Raw genomic sequence first — 18,302 nt, 5'->3', positions numbered from 1 at the left:
TTACTTTCATTTAATGCTGGGGCATGATTTGTAGGAGGAGAAGGGGATAATTCAGGAGGCTTGTTTAAAAACAGATTATGAATCTGTACATTCCAAGGTACTGGAGATGACTTTGCCCTGGAAACCTGCAATGACTAGCTCTTGGTACAGTTGCTTACACCTAGGGCTTGATTTTGACAGTTGAGCTCACTCAAACTATTCTCTAACCAGAACATTTACTACAGCATTTTGATACCACATTTTTTCCAAAACAATATGCCAACAGTCTTTCCTAATTCAAGTAAGCAACACTGGGATATTTACTACATTTATCCAAGTTAGTTTTCTTATTGGGATGTGCAAGGTAGCTTGAAAACCGTGTTTGCAAACAGCCAACTCATCACACCTTCAAGGCATAAGTGGTAAGTGTGCAAAAGTCTCTGCCCCTTTGAGATATCTCGTATGAGACATGCGCCCCATCCAAAACAGAGAGAATCGCCACATATTTTAGAAGTTTACATCATGCAGGTTCAATTTTAACAGGATCTGACAGGCCTTACACAGATCTTTTCGGTATAGACCCAAAGGAAGTTACACCGATCACTTCTTAAATGGGAAAGTGGGTTGCCTAATTTTGCAACTGCTGATGAGCAAATACCACAGAGAAAAACTAGCTAAGCTAGTGCTTTACATGCTGAACACAGTTTTCCCATGAGATGACTTAGAAGGGGCAACTGTAGTCAGCATGCCAGCAACTCTGATTCAACCTCAGTTAGGGCAATATCCTGCCAGTGATCAGAACTGCTTTTTGTATTTTCAGATTTCATTTGAGTCAGCTAACTAGTCATCAAGCTCCAATAAGGTGGAATTTATCTACAGATAACACAAGGATAATATAATTGCAAAGTAAGCCACCTGAGGCTGCCCTGAAGACTTGACCAAATATCAAGGCAGAGCTCCATTAAAACAATTCATCAGAAAACCTATATTGTCCATTGGCAGTTTTTCAAGGATTCCATTAGAAATTTTAAGGATACTCAATCTGATTAGATAAAGTCTAACTCACACAGAAGCCATTAGTAAGTAGAAAGCCTATGACATTGAAAGCCTGAAAGCTAGCTATCACAGCTGCTGCATGAAGAGGCACTGGGCATTTCTGCTGTAGCTAATAGGCATAGTTTTGCATAAGAAAGGCAAAATCTTTCTAGACTATATTTGAAAAGTGAGACTAATAAAAAGCTATAACTGTACAAACCAGTGTCATCAAGTACTTATTACTTTTAGGTGGACTCTGTTGATGTAAGTAATAGACAAAACACTTTCACATGTTACCTCAAAAGAGCCTACATCCAGGAACTCTGAATCAGGAGTACCCCGTGAAATGTCTACTAATATCTCAGTTGTTGAAAACAACAGGCATTTCAAAATGAAAATCACTTGAAGTCGCAGCATAAGTAGGAAATTATGGTGTAAAACATTTTGTTTCTACATTTTATGAAAACTGAAAGGAGGAAGAGAAATGGCTATTGCTCTCTTACCCTGAACAGACATATAAGTCAAGTATGAAAATAGATCACTGAAACTACCCTGGGCTTTTTTGGAAGAGAAAGGTTCCAATGAAAAAATGCTTCCAAAAAATGGTGATGCTGTTATCAGTCCCAGGAGGTGGGGGGGGGGGGGGTTGGATCTCACCTTTTAAGAAAGGGCAAGCAAACAAAAACGTCTTAAAAGAATGTCAAACAGAATTCCAAAAGAACTTGATAAAAGGAAAGTTTAACAAGCAGAACCTTCGTTACATGGTAAAGTGAATGTTCTGTACATTTACAAGTTTACACTGTTTGGGTTTTTTTTTTGATTGGTTGGTTTTGAGGTTTGGGTTTTGGTTTTTTTTTTTTTGCTTTGTTTGGGGGGGCTGTTTGGGTTTTGGGTGGGGTTTGTTTGGGGTTTTTTGTTGTGTTTATTTGGGTTTGTTTTTTTTTTTTTTTTTAAATCTACCTGTAACTCCATACAGGCTTTTATTTCACTCACAACCAGGTATGTGAATTTCAGCCAGTGCTTTATTAAGAGATGTGACTAATATTACCCACATGAATTTTTTTCTCCACCCTCTTTCCATCCTTCAAAATCTTGTCTTAGAAGAAAAAAAAAAGAAAAGCTTTTTTTGAGTTTGAATAGACAGCAATCACCACACAGCTGTTGCTTGTAGCCGATTTTGAATTGTGCCTACTTAGTTTAATGACTTATTCTTAAAACTGTACAGTAAGTACAGTTCTTCCAGACAGCAGGATTTCACAAGTGCAGTTTGCATGCTGCCAGCCTGAGCAGATCTTAATCTCCACATCTGTATTGTGTCTCCGTAGTTACCCGAAGAAGCAAACGTGTAGATTGTTTTACTTGATGCCAAGTCCTTGTTGAGACATGTTTCTTACTGTTGTTCAGATCATGGAAGATTTAGTCCCCCATCCCCAGGTCACTATCCAAGATGAGCATCAGAGCCCCAAACTCTTCTGGTAGACAGACATTCTCCTCAAGACAAAATACATGCACTTCAGGTTCCAGTTAGACCATTTATTCATTTTAGTAGTGTGCCATTCTAGTCAGCTTTTAAGATTGTGTAATCTTGGTCCTACCCACAAAAGCAACTTGTGCTATTGATAGGACACTGGTTAGCAAGTTAGAGGAGTTATTTTGCACCTTTAAAGTTCATTGACTGCAATGTGTTTCCTTTGGAAGACATTACTGCTTGACTCTATCAATTTATCTGTTCCTGAAGAACTGATGTTCTTTGACAGGTGAAGAAAAGTATAGCTACTCTACATATTTAACAGCACAAGGAACAGCTGTAGCGTATTTTATATCAGCCTTCCTAACAGTGTCCACAAATTATCTAGCCATTTATATATGCACACCTAGGCACAAAAGATGCACAATTCACTTGTAAAATTGTATAAAAAACCTACATGGTTTTTTATACAAACCAAACACCGCTTTCCAAACTCAGCTACAGCAGCAGTGCAACATAGCCCAAACCTGGACATTAAGACAACACAGCTAAGCAATGCATAGGGAGAATGGGTGGTATAACAAGTCCAGCAGTATAAGATTATCCTATGCATCAAAGTTTCCAATATCAGTGACTTTGTATTCCATTGAATGAAATATCCAAATCAAGAAGAATGATAAAGAGGACCACAAAGTACAGGAAAGGCACTCTCACTACAGAACAGTGCTATGAACAGTGACACTACACTGCAGCCAAAGAAAGATGAGAGTTGTGCAGAGCACTTGTGACAGACAGAGGCAAGGGAAAGATGACAATTCCTAGCTGCAAATTTGGCCCACAGAAGCATACAAACCTAGCGTGCAGGCATAGGTATAATAAGCATAGATGCCAGCTTCTTTCTTTTGTAAGTACAGAGTCAAAGGCATGATGAGGAAATCCATGGCTAGAACTATGCACCAATGGGTGCAGTTTCAGGTGAGGTCATGAGGCACAAAGGACCAAACCAAACCAGGCATGGAAAGAATTAAGTGAAGAGTAAGAGAGTAAGTCATCAGCATGCAGCTTCAGAACAAGAGAACAAGGATACAGGCAAAAAAAAAAAAAAGTTTGAATTTGTCAAGATAGGGAGGGGAAAAGAGGGGGGAAAGTGCAACTTGCCAAATACACGGATTCTCATAATTATATCAATTTGTGTGTCTGTATAATGTTTCACATTTTTCTAAACCTAAAAATCCTCTGCTTGAAGACTGTTAATGACTTTACTGTAACAATAACAAAAAAAAAGATAAATGAAAAATACGAATATTTGAGAAAAAAATTATCATATCAAGGAAAATCTACCTACCTTGCATCCAACCCCAACCAGTAAGAAGGGTTTCTTCAAGGCAAAGAGCAATTTTTAACTAAAATTATGGTAGCGCTAATAGAATAAAAGAAAGATGGGAAGAAAGAATTGGTGTCCAAAATAATCTGATTAAACAGGTAAAAGGGAAGCAAGTACAGTGGGGAAAGAAATAGATCTTGCCCAAAGTCATACTGTTGTTCAGTAAGACAACCTGGAGTATACCCTACAGCACTAAGACCATGAACAGCTTTGCCCACCAGACTACAAGTCTACATCTGACAAAGACTTGGTGGGCAACCATGTTCTGTCTGGAGCTATAAGCACCATCTGAGTTGTTAACAACTAAAGTGATAAATTTGTGCAAAATATATAAAGCAAAACAAAGAACTCCAAGGAATAGACGAACCTGAACATGAAGTGATACTTAATAGCTAAAATTCACATGAACCTTTAACAGGACCGCAACCTACTTGCTGCAGTAGTATTATGGCATTGTATCAAAACCAGAGATAAATCCCTACAGGAAAATGTTACTTAAAATTTAAATTCTCATCTAAATCCAACTGTTTCAAAACAGACTAACACAGGCTACCTCATCTGATGGAACTGGCTTCCATCTAAAACACTCAATAGAAGAATGCCAAACCAGGAATCTCCCTCATTCACGTTCCCTAGGAGTCATGTGGAATAATAATCTGTGTAAGCAGATAAAAGGTAACATCTTGACACCAAAGACTCGTAACAAGGTGCGGCACTTAGGGATTTTCCTTTAATTTAAAAGAAAAAAACAAATCAGGATCTCTACTAAAGAAAAAAAAAAGACCAACACAAAATATAGACCTAAAAAGTGAAAAATTGTATTTTGGGCCTTATTAAAACAAATTATTTTATAACACCACAGCACACTTCAACCAGATTCAATTTATATGCTTCTCAGCCTTTATTAAGTTAAACCTCACAGATGGTCTGAGAGAAACTAAATGCATTTTAAAACTGAAACCTCCAGGCTATGAGGACATCCCAGATCCGCTATGAGTTCATCAGCCCCTATCCTAACTGATCCTACACAGTGGGTTAAAAGCTCATTCTTATAGTACATAGATCATTTTAGCCAAGTTTCACAGCTACATCACTTTCTGCTCATTACCTCAGCTCCCTGTTCACTGCGACACAGCAACTTACACAACTGTTTACTTACACGTACAAAGCAGCTTTGCTTGACATGTTTCAATTGTGCCCAAGTTCACAAATGTCCTGGCCACAGCAGGAAGAAGGCTTAAGGTTTACAGAGGAGAAAGTTCTCACCAGCTACCCTCCCACAAATTGCTTGCATTTTGATTTTGTTCAGCAGGGCCCTTTTGATTAGCCAATCACACGATTCCCCAGTCCTTCAACACCTTTCTCACACTAACAAGAACTACCTATTATTTCTCTCAGACTGTCAAAGAGGCCATATTCCTAAACTGCAGCTAAATTAATTAGGTTAATTAATCCCCAAATCAATTAGCATTACACCATCTTCTTCCTTACAAAGGCTTTTCTGTCCCAACAGCCAACACTGCAGGCAATATAAGGTTGCCTTCAACTGCCTTTTGATCTGACAGTTTTACTAGTAAAAGAGGCTGCATGGAAAAAAAAAAAAAATCACTCAAACACATCATTAAGTTACTGCAGTTTAACAAGTTTATACATGTCAAATAAGCAAGTATCTGGATACACACTCACTTCATGGCAAATGCAAACCTCCACTGATCATGAGTCAGAATTTTCATTATCAGAGACACTAGTTTAGTGAAATGCTTTCTGGAGAGGCGTTTACTAATTTTTTTTTATTTATTAAGCTATTTGCTTAAGTATTTATCTTCGTTGTTGGGGTTTTTAAACATACATGAGCTGCCCCTCAAAAATTCTTCAGCAGTAAGTTTAATAAACTGGTTATGCTAATGGCTGATTATACTATAACCTCCAGCCACTACATACTTAGGTTTCAGGCAAAGGGCAGGCTGCCATTCAATGTTTCACTTCTGACATACCTTAAGATACATAATTAAAACTGGTTTCATTTGAAATATTCCATTCTGCATCTCAGCATATCCTGTTACAAGACCTTGCCAGAGTCGTTTGCTTTAAGACTTGAAAAGACCCACCAAAGAACAACTATTGAGACATAAGATCTTTCTCCCTACTCATCTTCAAAACCTACCTGCTGATAATGAAACTGTTTCCAAATTCAAACCTCCAAAATGCCAGTTTAAATACTTGTCACAAAGTACCTTCTACCCAAGGTAGGACATCCACAACTTCACTTTGCAGCAGGTAGGACAATTGAACAGTGGCAACATACAACGCTTCCCACTAATTCATAAAACTCATCATTAGCTCCCACAACGGACAAGGTACTAAAACACAGAGCACTGCTATCAGCACAGCAGCTCTCACTACAGATTTTCCAGACCTGCTCCATTACTGCATTTCTGCTTACACAGACAGAGAGAGCAACTACAGGACAAAGTATATCACAGAAACTATTCTGAGATTTACCAGTTTGGAAAAATAAAATAAAATTAAGGAGGAAAAAAAAAAAAGTCCCACAAAATCTGTCCCCTGGTGATAAACTAATTTTGTACTAGGCCTTCCTACACTACTGTCCTGAAACATGGAGATGCTTGAACCTCAGCTCATTTAATCCTTGGTGCCAAACAAACAGTCACTTCCCTGTTACAATCTACCAGATTTAGAGCAAATTTTATTCCTCATCTGGTAGATAACCACCATACAAGTATGGTGCAGGTTACTCTTGTCACAATAAACATACTATAGTATTACCAGAAATTTTATTCATCCAAAGTAGTATGAAGCTTGCTAGGCTCTCAGTGTATCAGGCACTGCAGACTGACTCATAAGCTTGTAATATCTTACTTCACATTAGTACTAAAAGTGCACTTTTACTACCTATTTTATACTGAACAGTCTCCACCTCATCACAACATGTGACTAAAACATTGCGATCACGCTTTCACCCTCACAGCCCTCGGCAACTGCAGGCTACTATAGCAGCAGCTATTCTAAGTGGGATGGGACAGCTGGAAGCTCCTGGGCCCTGGCCCTGCAACTCCCCACACCCAAGGAGAAACAGGAAATTATGGAAGTCTAGGCAAGGATCTGTCCCTTTCCCTGAAATTATTCAAAATATCTGAAGTTTAGATGAAACTCAAAAATCATCATCTGCTTACTTCAGTCCCTGCATCAAAAACATACTTGCAAGAGTGAAGTCTGACAACTGCCTCAAACATCAAATGTTCAATAACCAGAAACCGATCTGAGAGAACCTATCGGTAGGCACTGGCTCCCACAAGAAATTCCAAATGTTCTCCCCAGCATGGATGTACTGCTTGGCACTAAGATAAGTACTTCTGCCAATGGTCATGATGAGAGCAGCTGAGACTCATCTCTTCAACAAATATCCATTGCTTGCTGTGTACTACCTATTTGTCCTGTTACTTTGCCAAGTCGGAGGTTTCCTGACCTGCCAAACCTACTACAAGAATCCTTGTCCATCTCTTAACACACTGACATGCCACACAAGCCTACAGCTGGCTTGTGTACAGAAAGAGACAAATGCTGGTTATAGAGCATTAGACCCAGTCTAGGATTTAAGAGGATTGCATCAAAAACACAAAATAGATCTCCTGTACACACAGGATAGACATGAGTGTCCAAAGTACAGTGGTTTTCTTTCAGTTTCTACTTACGCAGCAGTAGAATAGAACAACATTCAGGAGTGCTCTTCCCATGCAGTACATTGAGGTCTTCAGCAATACTTCTGAATGTCAGTACAAATTAAGACCCATGCAAGGAAATTGGGTATTTCCCCAGCAGCACGTAGAAGTTTTAAGCTAGCAGACGTTACACATGCTTAACAACATCACTCTTCAAGTAGCTCTTACCCCTGTTTGATTTTGGGTATGATCTGTTTTTCCAAGCTTTTGCAAACTGCAATGAAAGCACGAGTGACCGTGCGTGTTTCTGCTGCCTGTGGAACAGGGACACAATTCCAACAGTATAAGACTAAAAGACTGGAGGGAACAAGACACAAAACCCTTCTTAATATAAAAGAAATTTAAGAGGTATAATACCTACATAACATATTTGGCTTATGCATCAGAAAAGTCCTACACTGAACGGCGACATCTTGCGGACCATACTAAGGAATTCAAGCTGTCCACTACCTTCTAACCCTCCAGCCAGTTGAAGACAGACATTTTTAAGGTCTACTTAACACAACACAGGAAGGTTTGTACCTGTAAAACAAAAGTAATCCTCCTTTTCCACTCACTTTGTAATTGTACTTTTAGAAGCAGCTCATTTAGCTGAATAATTGTGATTCCTGACATCATTTCTCTCCTTAATGGACGATACACAGGTTGAAGAAAAAATAACATAAATCCAAGCTCAAAATGCATTCAGTAGACTTAGGTTTCTTTGAAGAAAAAAAAATCTCTAGAACATACAGCACAGTCGTAGTCAGCATTACAAAGAGTTCATTTTTCTTTTAGGGACTGGTTACATTTCATTGGTTTATTCAGCTATAATATAGCTGGAAATGTCTGAAGCAATCATTTCCTAAATTCACTGTCATTACGTGTAGCTCAGCTTGTATTATTTAAGTAATACAAACTGTGGAGGAAGATAAACATACGTGCCATTTTCTAAATAACAAACCTTCTTCTACACTCACTTAATTCATAGAATCATACCTATTTTGGAAAAGACCTTTGAGATAATAATCAAGCCAAACCGTACCTGTTCACTACTAAACCATATCCCTAAGCACTTCACCTACCCATCTTTCAAATACCTCTAGGGATGGTGACTCAACCACCTTCCTGGGCAGCCTGTTCCAGTGCCTGATAACCTCTTCAGTGAAGAAGTTTTTCCTCATGTCCAATCTCAGCCTCCCCTGGTGCAACTTGAGGCCATTCCCTCTCATCCTACCACCTATCACTTGGGTGAAAAGACCAACACCCACTTTTCTGCAACCTCCTTTCAGGCAGCTATAGACAGTGATAAGGTCTCCCCTCAGCCTCCTCTTCTCCAGGCTAAGCGACCCCAATTCCCTCAGCTGTTCCTCAAAAGACTTGTTCGGCAGCCCCTTCTTCATCAGTTTCATTGCCCTTCTCTAGACATGGCCCAGCACTTCAATGTCTTTCTTGTAGTGAGGGGCCCAAAACTAAACACAATAATCGAGGTGTGACCTCATCAGTACTGAGTACAGGGGCAGAATCACTTCTCTGGTGCTGCTGACCACCCTATTCGTGATACAAGCCAAGATGCTGTTGGCCTTCTTGGCCACCTAGGCTCATATTCAGCTGGCTGTCAACCAACACTCCCACGTCCTTCTATCCCAGGCAGCATTACAGCCACTCTTCCCTAAGCCCATAGCGCTGCATAGGGTTGTTGGGTCCCAACTGCAGGACTTGGCACTTGACCTTGTTAAACCTCATCCCGTTGGCTACAGACCATCAATCCAGCCTGTTCAGATCCCTCTATAGAGTCTCTCTACACTCAAGCAGATCAACACTTCCTCCCAGCTTAGCGTCACCCATGAACTTACTAATGGTACATTCAATTCCCTCATCCAGGTCATTGATAAAGATATTGACCAGAACTGGACCCAGCACTGAGCTCTGGGGAACACCACTTGTGAGCAGCCTCCAACTGGATTTAACTCCATTTACCACAACTCTTTGGGCCTGGCCATCTAGCCGTTTTTTTACCCAGCAGAGGGTGCGCCTGTCCAGGCCAGTGGAAGTCAGCTTCTCAAGCAGAATACTGTGAGAAATGGTGGCAAAGACTTCACTCAAGTCCAAGTACACTACACCCACAGCGTTTCCCTCATCCCTTAAGTGAATCATAGAATGAGATCAGGTTAGTTTGGCAGGACCTACCTTTCATAAACCCATGCTGACTGGGCCTGATCACCTGCTTGTCTTGTGTATACTGTGCGACGGCACTCAAGATGACCTGCTCCATGATCTTCCCCAGCACCGAGGTGAGACTGACAGGTCTGTAAGTTTTCCGGATCCCCCCTCAGCCCTTCTTGTAAATTGGTGCAACATCTGACAGCTTCTAGTCAAGTGGAACTTCCCCAGTTAACCAGGACTGCTGGTGGATGATGGAAAAGGGGTTTGTGAGCTCCCTTAATACCTTCAGGTGGATCCCATCTGGCCCCATAGACTTGTGAATGTCTAACAGGCCAAGCAAGTCTTTAATCATTTCCTCTTGGATCACAGGAGCTTTGTTCTGCTCCCTCTTCCCTGTCTTCTGGCTCAGGAGGCTGAGAACCCTAAGAACACCTCACCTTACTACTAAAGGCAGAGGCAAAGAAGGCATTAAGTACCTCAGCCTTATCCTCATCCTTTGTCACTAATGGTCCCGTGTCCACCAAAGGATGGAGATTCTTCTTAGCCCTGCGTTTGTGGTTGATATATTTGTAGAAACATTTTTTATTCTCTTTCACAGAATTGGCCAATTTAAGTTCCAGTTGGGCTTAAATCCTCCTGATTTTCTATCTACATGATCTCACTTCATCCCTGTAGACCTCCCGAGATGCTTGCCCCTTCTTCCAAAGCTTGTATATTTTACTCTTTTTTTCTGAGATCCACCCAAACCTCTCTGCTGAGCCAAGCTAGTTTTCTTCCCTGACGGCTCATTTTCCAGCACATGCGGATGGCCTTCTCCTGCTCCACCAGGAGCTCTCTGGCTCCTTTGCCCTTTAGGAATTTCTCCTATGGAATTTTACTGATCAGCCTTCTGAACAGTCCAAAGTCTCTCTGGAAGTCCAAGGTGGCCATTCTACTGACCCCACCTTGCTTCTCCTAGAACTGTCAATTCTATCATCTTGTGATAACTGTGCCCCAGTCATCCGTCAACCATCACATCTCCCACAAGGCCTTCACTGTTCACAAACAACAGGTCCAGTGGAGCACCTTCCCTAGTCGGCTCACTCACCAGATGTGTCAGGAAGTTGTCTCCTACACACTCCAGGAACCTCTTAGACTGTTTCCCCTCTGCTGTATTATACTTTTCTGGCAGGTTGAAGTCTCCCACAAGGACAAAGAATAGTGATCGCAAGACTTCTCCCAGTTGCTTTTAGAGTAACTTGTCAGCCTCTTCTTCCAAGCTGGGTGGTCTATAGCAGACTCCCACGATGATATCTGCCTTGTTAGGTGCTCTGCTGATTTTTACCCATAAACACTCAACCCCTATCATCACCATCATTAAGCTCTAGGGTATCAAACCACTAACTTAAAGGAGGGCTACCCCACCCCACTGCCTCTCCTTACTCGCCTGTCCCTCCTGAAGACTGTATAGCTAACCACAGCAGCGCTTGCACTTGCAGTTATGCAAGTCACCCCACCACATTTCTGTGATGGAATTATCTCCTAGTCTTCTTATCCTACAATTACTTCTAGTTCCTCCTGTTTCTTGACCATGCCGCATGCATTGGTGTAGACACAGTCCAGCTGGGCGGACTCCTGAGTGGAGTAGTCTCAGTTCCTAAGTGATCACAGGATGAATTTTCTAACCTATCAGTAATCCATGCTGCCATTTGAAGTGCCATACCCCACTTCCTCTGAGGCAGCAGACCAAAGGTGCTCGCTAGCACACCATTCCCCACACACTGGAGTGCCGTTCCCAGGCTTTTTTCTATCTAGCCTGGTTTTGTGCCCTTCACCTTTCACACCTGGTTTAGAGCTCTATTCATGAGCCCTGCTATCTTCTTGGTAATTACCCCTCTGACCCTTGGGGACAAGTCTACTCCATCCCTGGACAGCAAGCCTGGTGCTGTGTAGGCCAACACATGATCAAATTCAATAACATTCTTACAGTCTAAGTTGGTAACTGGAATCCTTGCAGGACCTAACCTATATCTAGGAAGTCCTGGGCTGACTCTGTGCCAAAATAAAGTGCTGGGAACAGACTGTGGTGCATGCAGGGCAGCAGTAAGAGATCAGAACTGAGCATGATCTGCTTATACTTGCAAGAGCATAGAGAGATGAAAGAGACTGGGCATGTTTGTGTGTGCAGATGCCTGAGAGCTTGATGAGACTTGAAGCAAGGTGGGGACTGGAAGAGGAAAGCAAGGGAAAAGGGGAACTCCTGTGCAGGGAACAGAGGTTAAAGCTTCAGATCAACAGCCTTCAACTATCAGCTGCAATTACAGACTGAAATTAAATCAACCCGGCAGAAGTTCACACTATATACTACAACACGATAAGACTTTCCCAAGCAGATAAGGGCTAAAAGCATTATTTGACCCAACTATAATATTAAGAATAAAGATGCAAATAAAAAGATCAAACTTTGCCTTGCAAATCTTCACTGACACAACCCAATTCAACAGTTACTTCTTACCACTATCAGAACTTTTTAGACATAGATATTACACAGTGTTCTGATTTTTCTGAAATATAAACTGATATTGATCCCCAGGGTCTCAAGGTTTCCCATCTGTACCCAAAAGACTCAACAGGAAAAGAAATATTGTCAGTAGTTATCAGAACCAAAATTTAAAACAGAGTGAAGTCCAGGCAGAGACAAACTAATTCTCACTATAGGAAACGTGCAGGGATGCCAAAATATACAGAGAAAGCAAAATTTAAAAAACAAACCCCCAGAGACCCCTGCTTATTCTTCAAAGTAAAAAACAAACATTAAAAAAAAAGTTTCAGAAAGGTCTTTGAATCTTCCCCAAGGTAAGCTAGAGGCTTTGGTTAAAAAAACGCAGGGTAACTGTTTTGCAAGAATGGGAGTTTGCAGTCAAAAAGCTGAAGCACTAACTTCATACAAGAAACAGATCTCCTCGGTCACTGCCCCCACCCAAGGTGGAGCAGGAACATGGCGTGTGGATGCCTGGGAAATCTTCATCTATTATCTTGGTAGAATGGAACCCTCTGAATTAATTCAAGCGTGATATTACAAGCAAACCACAGTGAACATACAAAACCATATACCTTGCGATGAACAATTAGGTTAAATTTCGGCAACATTACTGTAGTGAAAAAGAAACTAATAAGGAAGGTAACGCAATAGAGATCAACAGATCTAAGCTTTGCCTGAAGCTTTCCAAAACAGGAACTACTGAAATAGTTTTGCAAAGATGCCCAAACCTCCACCAGGCTTATGAATGTTGCAGCAGAAGTTTGCAGTTATGTAATCTCAAAGCAGTGCAAGTCCTATTTACACTTCTCCTCCTTCACACCTGTCTACACCAAACTCAAACTTTTATCGTGGAAGCTGTGAAACTGCCCAGTTCTTCATGACAACAAATAGTCTTCGAAAGAAAAGAGAAAAAAGGAAATGGAATCCGATAATGTGATTTTTACCCACTGCGTGTCATCACCTCGTCGCCAAGGCGCGGTTACAGAACAGCAGGCTGTAGCCAGGCTACTCACACACCTTACGGAAATCCACTCGCTAAGATCGCGTCGCAGAAATAATTCACACCTGCGGCAAAGCTGCCCAGAACATCACCGGCTCCTCGACGGTGACCGACATATGGCAACAGCGGCGGGGGGGGGGAAAAAAAAAAGTTTCTACAAAGATTAATATGAACGAGAAGTATCCCCCTTTAACTGCAAGCGAAGCCAGGCAGGGCCCGCGGCCTCGCCGCCCGCGCGGCGCGGGGAGGCCTCGGGAGGTACACAGGGGCCCGTGGAGCCGCGTCTCATCCACGCTCCTAACTGCCGGAGGCTACGACTCCCGTCCCTGCCAGAGCCCCCTGCCCACTTCGGCGCCGCTGACCCTGCCGGGAGCCCGGCCCGGCCCGGCCCGAGCACGGGGCACGGAGGGGCCGCGCCTGCCCAGGAGGCGCAGAGTGGCCAGGGGCGAAGGCAGAAGAGCCGGGGACCAGGCCGGCAGCGACCCCGGCCCGGTTCGCGGGGAGGCCCCGGCGACTCCTCCGCCGCGTCCTCCCGGCCCCGGGCGCACTCACCCGCAGAGCCTAGCAGCAGCCACAGCAGCCACATGGCCGCGGCGCGGGCCTCTCCGCGAACTTCGGGCTGTTCGGCTAGCCCGTCCCCCGCGGAGCCAGCGGCACAGGGAGGGCCCGGGGGCGGTGCCGGCCCCGCCCCGCCACTGCGGGGCGGCCGCGGGGGGCGGCCGCGGCTGGGGGCCCGGCTGTCCGGCCCCGCCCCGAGAGTGCCCGGCGGGATCCTCGGGGAGCCGGGCGTTGCTCGTAGCCCGTCGGGCCGGCCCGGGCTCGCAGAGCGGCGGCGCGGCTTGGGGTGGCCCGGCCTCTTGCTCCGCTGCGGCCAGGCGGCTCGGCCTGGCTCCGCTTGCGACCACCGGCGAGTTGACAGCGCCTCATCTACCTCAAATCGGTTGCCCGTCAGACACCTAAGGGCGGGTTGTGGGAGCATTAGCGCCACAACAAACCCTCCGTTGCCATGTGGCAGCAGGCTTTAGAGACACCTGGAAGAGTCGGAGCTGCACCCCTGCAGGTAGGCTGTACGTTCATGAGACGCATAAGTGCTCGTTCTGCCTCTTCTGCAACAAAGAAAGATCTGTTGCTCTTAAAAAGCCTCCCTTTCCATCCTCTGACGCATGCTACTCTCATCTTCGTCCCCTAAGTAGAAGATAAGGCATTTTCACTAAAACCATTCAATCAGAGCTAGCCCGTGAAGTTTAATACCCTTGTAAAGCTCTGAAACCTACCGTTTGGGAAACCTAAATTGCATTTTAAGTCTAGAGGCTCAATCCTGGTCCTGCTTGGCTTCAGTGGGAGGAGGAGCAAGTCTTGTTTTAAGGAACATTGTTTTCCAGTGTATAATGACCAGGAATGTTTGAGCCATTCTGCTTTTACGGGAAAATAGCTGTCTATTCATTAAGTGGTACCTTTTGGCTGTAAGTTATTCCCCAGTGTGTGTGTCAAGTACACAAGTAGATCTGCATGTGCTTAGAATAAAGTTTAACTCTCGAAAAAGCTTGCAGCACATGTTTAATAGCTGAAGAGGAAGGCTTAGTGCAGAAGATATTTTAGCTAAGAATTAAAGCCAGTTGATAACAGTAAAAAGCTGCCAAATTATTTCTAAAACTGTGCATAGCAATCAACACAAAAATACTGTTTCAAGCAGAATTCTTACAATTCATGTTTAATATAGCCAGAGGAGCTTGAGAAAGCTCACATCATTTGGAACCATCAATTTAATTTTCTATTTAAAGTAAGTCTTCTATTTGCATATCTAGATTTAACTTCTGTTAATTCTTTAATAGTATTTTAACCCTTGCTAGCTAATTCCCATGTAGAAGTCAGCTTGGGAACTAGTTTCTAGAAGGGTATTTGAGATGAAGGAGTGGTTTCTGACCCTTGAGGGATGTGACTGTGGGAATTCCCTCTGCTTTCTAGGATGCTGATCTTCAACTGCTGCCCTTCCTGCCTGGGCTTCCCATGTGAGAACCCAGCGTGATCCAACACACCGGTCAGTGGACTCCAGCAAACTCACCTTAACTACATGCAGGGTAGATCAAGGGTTAAGGGGCAGAGCGAGGTGGATGGGTGCCTCAAAATGCAAGATCTTCTAATTTGCTGAGAGATTTAGTGAGAAGCTCTCAGGCTGTGAAAGCGTTTTATTCACCTCAGTTTCTTAGTCAGCACAGGATAAAGGGTCCAGTGTGTTACCTTGTGGGTGTTGGGTTACATGATTAAAAGTCTAATCGCTGTAAACACAAAGATGCAGGGAGAGCAAATACAGACAGAGAAGCCTCAGTAACCTCATTAGGGAAAACAGCTGCTCCTAAGCACATCAAAGAAGACCATTAGACTGTTACCTGGTGTGAAGCCTGCCAAGACAAGTCACCAAAAAAACTGTCTTCTAGATGCCTTGCAAACTAAAAGTGGCTGTTGCCTATGGTATAGGTCTTATTAAGGAATGCAATGGGAACAGCGTTTGAGGAACATGTAAGACTTACTATACAATGTTTAGAGCAAAGACCAAAGGAGGGGAGAGGAAAGGAGGACTGGTGAGGAAAAACATGGGAAAATAAAGGGGAAGAGGGATGAAAGGGGTTGACCAAGTTTGCTTATCACTACATCCTATCCTATAATTACACCCTGTTTCTAGCTACCTTACATATAGGTGCACTGTTGGTTCTGAGTAGGTATATGTGAATGCTAGAAAACTTCAAACTCAATTAGCCAGCCAATAAGAGGTCTGAGTAACTGTAACTGAGTGGAACCACAGCCCTCAGGTCAACAATACGCAGTCTGATTTACTTTACCGTCATATGAATTGCTTTCAATTGCTTATCACCAGGATAGATTTCTGGTTTTGTACTTGGGAGCAAGAAGTCAGCTCTGTTGCAGACTTTGTGTGGCCTTGAGCAAGTTACTTTTGTCACCCATGCTTTGAATCTTGATGAAACTGCAAGCCATCAATGCCACAAAGATATTGCAAGGATAAATACATAATTTCAGGTTGCTCAGGATGTGGCTAGATTCTGAATGGCTACCAGTAATGGAGAGTGCCAGCTGATGATCAGAACAAACAAGAAATATGCTCTGAAAAAAAGATTATTCTTTTGTTTCTATTAGCTTCATAGTAAATTATTCTGGAGTAATGAAGAGCTGTGCTTGGCCTATGGTCATGGCAGGCTTTAATGAGAAAGCCACTTACTGTAGATTTGTGTACAATGGCTATGGGCTAGAAAGAGAAATTTTCTTCATAGCCAAGCTTGTCAGAGAAAGCTTATTTATATTAGCACAATTGCGACTAGCTACAGTTTGTAGTGCTTCCTTCACTTCTCCTACAGATGTGGGATTTTGCTGCTGGATCTTAATTTCCAAATGCAGCTTCGCCTTCTGCCTCATCTTGAAATCACCAGTCCTCTAATTTATAAACATACTGATCTTCTGACATCAAACAGCATTTAGTAAAACTGTCTGTGACAGCAGTGTCCATATGGCTCACATAGTTGCAGTCTTCCATAGGAAGATTGCAGGTGGCTTCAGGGATGCTGAAGATGTGATGGAAGTACTAAGGAGACCGGGGATGCTCTACATGAGTACTGTCTTGTGTGGGTGCCGAATCAGATGTAAGAGATACACAATCTTTGTCTTCATCCACATCAGAGCTGTATTCTGTCCTGCTTAGAAGTTTCTTCGTGGCAAATCTGTAAATAAATCAGGCACTCTTTCAGCAAACTGTGTCTAAATTTGGGCCTCTGATGACAGCAGAAGGATAAGTGTGAAAATATATATGGCTTTGTCATAAAGTTCTTTCTCCGTGTTACTGTGCTGCCAGCGGGCAAGCATTTGATCTTTGTAACACAAACCTGCCACCAGGATTGTGGGATTTAATCCCTTTTTGGTTACATATCCTTTGAGGTGCCCAGATGAAAGATAATAACATAAACTGTTTCCAATGGAAAAAACTATCCAGATGTTTATTGAAACTAATATCTACCAATTATTAAACTAAAAAGCACTCTTTTTAGGTTATTGTAGACAGTGGAATGTCTTCAACTGATATTGGGAGACCTACCTGTTCTTACTCAGATAGACAAAGAGTTACTTGTGAGTATATTGCAGAGGATCTGCCTCTCCAAGAGAACCTTAACTCTCTAGGAGGCACCAGTGCTCAGTATGTTGTAAGCTGAAGCTCAGATTTTTCATCTCTTTTTTCTAACAGTTCAGTATGCAATTTGTATTTAATTTCACAATCATTCTTATGAGCTAGAAGTTGATTTTTTATGGAGCTCATGCTGGTTTGAGGCAAAAGAGCAAAATGCAATGTCTCTAGATGCAATCTAAATTTGCTGATTTCAATCTGGAGATAGTGCTCTAAAAAAAATTAATTCTAGTCATTTATATGTGTCATGCCCAGTGATAGAGATTGATGATAGTGATGAAAAGTCAGGATTGTGTTAATTAAGGATAAATATTTGTAATAATATGTTGCAATGTTTGGTATATGACTGAAATGCCACTTAGCAAGCCGAGATTGGAGCTGTACTTAGCAACAGCTTTTTGATGGATTCAAAATAATAATAATAATCCCATTTTTAATATATTGCAGCAAAATGATAAATGTAGATCAAAATACATTTATAAATTTGTCATCATAATTAACATTTATCAAGGTATAAAACTGTCCTGACTGTTGCAACATTATTGTCTTTAGAAAAATGAGTCAGCACTCAGTTTTTAAAGGAGGAGTCATAATAAGCTTTCAGATTCCTTCATATCATTTGTACGCATCTCTCATAGCATTGTAACATGTAAAGGTTTATTAACTATGCATTGATGTAGTCCTTATCACTGTGCCAGTTCAAAACATAAGGATTAAATCAAAAGTGAGGAACAGTTCTCAGACATGCAATTACATTGGCAGCCTTCTCAAGAAAAGCAAACTGTGATGTAGCTGAAATAGTGAATGGGGGAAGCCTTCCCCGTCCCCTGCATACCATGGGCTC

The 18,302-nt window shown here is 42.4% G+C and overlaps 1 protein-coding gene across 13 annotated transcripts in view; it reads right to left on the bottom strand.

The window, feature by feature from the left end:
* Positions 1–14,329, bottom strand: part of LDLRAD3 (low density lipoprotein receptor class A domain containing 3) — a 127,964-nt gene extending 113,635 nt beyond the window's left edge. For all 13 annotated transcript variants that reach the window (XM_054066575.1, XM_054066574.1, XM_054066570.1 and 10 more), the window contains exon 1: positions 13,825–14,329. In XM_054066575.1, the coding sequence (XP_053922550.1) occupies positions 13,825–14,251 (427 nt within the window). In that variant the 5' untranslated portion in view covers positions 14,252–14,329. The remainder of the gene's footprint in view (positions 1–13,824) is intronic.
* Positions 14,330–18,302: the final 3,973 nt, after the last annotated feature.

Source organism: Cuculus canorus, chromosome 5 (genome assembly GCF_017976375.1).
Source record: "Cuculus canorus isolate bCucCan1 chromosome 5, bCucCan1.pri, whole genome shotgun sequence".
NCBI lineage: Eukaryota > Metazoa > Chordata > Aves > Cuculiformes > Cuculidae > Cuculus > Cuculus canorus.
Note: the sequence above shows the minus strand (reverse complement) of the source record. Positions and strands in the feature narration are given on the sequence as shown.